This window comes from Nicotiana tomentosiformis, chromosome 4, assembly GCF_000390325.3.
Source record: "Nicotiana tomentosiformis chromosome 4, ASM39032v3, whole genome shotgun sequence".
NCBI lineage: Eukaryota > Viridiplantae > Streptophyta > Magnoliopsida > Solanales > Solanaceae > Nicotiana > Nicotiana tomentosiformis.
The window spans coordinates 95,293,801-95,298,124 of NC_090815.1; the positions used below are offsets into that span (position 1 = coordinate 95,293,801).

The following is a 4,324-nucleotide window of genomic DNA, read 5'->3' on the forward strand; positions in this document are numbered from 1 at the left end:
TGTTTTTTTTTTAACTGATTATTTTTCTAAGTGGGATGAAGCAGGTTATTAGAAGATCGGCGAACGTGAGGTGGTAGATATTTTTATAGGAGAACATAATTTGCATATTAGGAATACCAAAAGAGATAGCTTGCGACAACGGGCATCAATTTATAGTCGCAGAAATCACAAAGTTCCTTGAAGACTTAAAAATCAAGAGGATCACATCATCACCCTATCATCCAAGCGCAAACGGCCAAGCAGAATCAACGAATAAGGTGATTATACAAAATTTCAAAAAGAGATTGGAATTTTGATGTAATGGGGAAACTCCTTTCTCTCTTATGCAAATGGACCAAAGAGCTACCAAGGGTACTATGTGCATACCGAACAACTATGGGGAAATTCCTTTCTCTCTTATGTAACGGGGCAGAAACTTTGATCTCGGTGGAAGTAGGAGAACCTACCCTGAGATATTTTCAGGAAAACGAAGAAGCAAATAATGAAACAATGTTAGCAAATCTGGAGTTTCTCGATGAACGTAGGGCCTTGGCGCATATAAGGATGGCAGCTGAAAATCATAGAACAGAGAGATATTACAATCGAAGAGCCAACCTCCGTTATTTCAAGGTAGGAGATTTGGTTTTAAGAAAAGTAACTCAGAACACCCAGAAGCTTAATGCGGGGAAGCTACGTCCAATATGGGAAGGCTTCTACCGGGTTGAGACTGTCACTGGGAAAGGGTCATACGAGTTAGAAAATCAAGATGGAGAAAATTTGCCAAGCAACTAGAATGTGTCACACCTCAAGAGATACTATTGCTGATAAATATCACATGTACTGAAAGTACGTGCTGCACTCTTTTTTTCTTTGTCCAGTTTTTGTCCCAACTAGGTTTTTCTAGCAAGGTTTTTAACGAGTCAGCAATAGAAAGCATACTACGAAGGAAGCTTCAACAATAATACCTTTAAATGACAAGGCACACAAGCAAAGAACTACTACGGAGCGGTTAAATATTTTTTTGCTCGATAGCAAAGTTCCTACCAAGAAGTTAAGTTTGTTGTCGAACAGAGATTACCCGACCGTTCACAAGTGCAAGCCACTGGAGGATTGTTAGATAATCTTTGGCTCGATAGCATAAATTCCTAAGGGGAAGTGAATTTTGTTATCGAATTGAATATTATCTAGCAATTCACTAGTGGAATCCTAGAAGGTGTAAAACTTCCAGTGTTCCAATTGGCATTCTTCGCATTCGAACACTAGGGGAATGATATGAGGATACGGCAACAATGACTGCCACTTCGACCGGAATACGAAACCCAAAAATATAGTTGTATCATCGGGAGCGGGGACTGTGCGACCAACCCCGTAGAAACAAGTTGTACATGTTAGATACAAGAAATGGCAATTTTATTTTAGCACAACAAATGCTTATGTACTTTTGAAAATGGAAGGAATAAAGAAAAGTCATTTTATTTCTATCTTGTTTCTTGTCTGAATGATGAATTGATTTTATCATTTGAAAGTTAAACAAGTACTTCAAATGCTAGTGTCGTAATGAGCAGGAGACGTCTTCTTCAAGAGCATCGTAAATATAAGATGACCCTCTCTTATGAAAAACCTCACGTTAAAGGGTTGATTTCAGAAGAACTTATGCCCGAAATTCAAATGCTTTCAGAGGGAAATACACCCGAAGACTTGCACAATTAGACGCAAACAGTAAAACTTGCACAAACACTTAAACAAAAAAAAAACGCAAATAGCAAACTTGTGCAAATACTTAAACAAAAGAACGCAAGAAGAAAAACTTAGACCTGAACGAAAAAGTGTCTCTATTTACGATAAATGTTCCAAATAGCACAAGTACAAAAGTTTGAAAAAGAAAGCAAAACTAAGTTGCTGCATCTCCAGAACCCAGAAGAAGAGAAGCATCTGCGCCCCTAGGAGCAGTGGGTAGATCCGCCGCCGGTTCAATACTTTGGCCTTCATCATTTTGGCCTTCATCATCATCACCTTTCGATTCTTCTTCAGTTCTCGAGAACTCAGAACCGGAACCAGAAGAATCGGTAGCATCAAGTTGAGGCGGAAAAACCCTTTTTGCAGCTAACCTCAGCTCACAGGCCTTAGCGATTACGACATCAAGTCAATGACACTTGTTTTGGCCTCTTCCAAGATTTTTCTCCTCATATTGTACATAACATATGTTTTTTCAACATCAACGGAAACTGCTCGGCGCTAAAGTTCCTTTTTAAGTCGGTCAACCTCAACAGAGAGGTTATCCTGCACAGATCTAATGGACCATGGGCTTACATCAAGGTCATGCACAGTAGAGCTAAAAATTCTATTATGCTCAATGATCCTCTTATGCTTCTACTCCAATTGGGCATGCTTTGCCTCGGCAACAGTAACTTCTTCAGCTTTGGAGTTTAAGGCCTCCTACAAATTATTTAATATTTCAGCAGAGGCAGTCTCGCGATCGAATGCAGCAAGAACAACATTATGGACTTCAAATCATTTGGCCCTAGTCTCTTCAAATCAAGCCCTTAACGAGGCGACCTCTTGGATAAGGGTCACTACTTCTTGCTCGCTTTGCTGTAACTGAGCCTCCAACTCAGCAGCCTCAACAGCTCGTGCTTCCAGTTCCGTGAGGCGAGCAACAATTTGATTTCTCTCGACCAAAAGTTGATCCCGCTCGGAGGTAAAGTTCCTCCTTATCATGAATCAATTTTTGGATGCCTTAGGACGTAAGAAAGTTGGCATGTAAAACAAAAATGCAAAGTCAAAATCCTATTATATCAAAGATAGAAGAAATAACGGAGGAAACGAAGAATATACCACTATTGTGTTGTGCATGGCATTGTTCAACAAACACTCTCCCGATAGAGCTTGTATTTTTTCCCTATCTTTTTCTGAAGCCAAAGGCTTCAGATAGTTAGCAAGTTCTATCGGTCAGGATAACAGATGGCACCTGGTAGAAACCGAGATGGTGACACACCTCCTTCTTTGGGTATCTTCCGAGGGGGCAACATAATTTTGTCCCAGGTTCCCATGAGTTGATCCCGCTCGGAGGTAAAGTTACTCCTTATCATGAATCAATCTTTGGATGTCCTCGGAAGCAAGAAAGTTGGCCTGTACAACAAAAATACAAAGTTCCTATTATATCAAAGATAGAAGAAATAACAAAGGATAGAAGAATATATCGCTGCTGCGTTGTGCATGGCATTATTCAACAAGCACTCTCCAGAGAGAGCTTGTATCTTTTCCCTATCTTTTTCTGAAGCCAAAGGTTTCAGATAGTTAGCAAGTTCCATCGGCAGGGATAACAGATGGCACCCGATAGAAACCGAGAGGGTGGCACACCTTCTCCTTTGGGGATCTTCTGAGGGGGAAGCATAATTTTCCCCCAGGTTCCCATGAACTGGGAAGAAGAACATCCTTCTCTCGGGCAACTGCGACTGATGAAGATGATGTAGCAGTTGCTGGTGGCGAATGCAAAGTTGGTAAAGCAGGAGATGAAGCAGATGGCGTTGGAGGATGAGAAGTTGTTGCGGCAAGCGCAATGCTGGCTGTTGGTTTCTCATCAACAAAAGACGAAAGTGACCCAATACTCAGCCTCACGATACCGGGCACGACAACTGGGATTCGAAAACGGGAGTTGGTATTTTCCACCATATCATACTCGCTTCAGAGTTCTGAGGCATCGTCCTTGGTTGGTGTAACTAACTCAACAAATTGAGAATTCTATTGAGCTAAGGAAGGTCGTCATCTTCTATGTAGAGAAGCTCCCTCCTCGTTGGCTTCTCCATCATCGTCGATCAAAAAGTGTCTGTGGCAGGCTCAGGCGGGGGGCTCATCACCACGACTTCCGGAGACGACTCAGGTGCGACACTCTTTGCCTTTTTAGTTTTTCCCTCGGTCGTGGAGGAACATCTTCTTTTTGGTTTCTTGCTCTCCGTCCGGGGACTCCGAGAAGAAGCACTTGCACCAGAAGCAGGCCTGGAGATACCTATTCGAGTAAACACCTCCTGAAGCAGCCTCGTTGCATCAGTAGGATTAGCCAAAATGTACTCCTCGGGGACGATAATTGAATCTTAGGGTAGGCCTGAATTCAACAACGGGAAAAAGGTTAACCTGCTTCCTTACACGAAAGGGAAAAAACAAGATGAGTTTAACCTACCATGATTTTTGGCCTTGCACCCGTATTTAAGGTATAGTTCCTTCCACGTACGAGTCTTGAGCATAGTAACGTCCCAAATCTTTTGGACCCACTGGTCCAAACCTTCAACCTACGGTGGAACCCACCGAGTTGCTGAAATAATTAAAAGGAAAAAGAATCGATAACATC

The 4,324-nt window shown here is 41.9% G+C and overlaps 1 protein-coding gene across 1 annotated transcript; it reads left to right on the forward strand.

The window, feature by feature from the left end:
- The first annotated feature begins 300 nt into the window (after window positions 1–300).
- LOC138910176 (uncharacterized) lies at window positions 301–771 on the forward strand. Its single transcript, XM_070201397.1, has one exon. The coding sequence runs from the start codon at window positions 301–303 to the stop codon at window positions 769–771; it is 471 nt and encodes a 156-aa protein (XP_070057498.1).
- The last annotated feature ends 3,553 nt before the right edge of the window (window positions 772–4,324 follow it).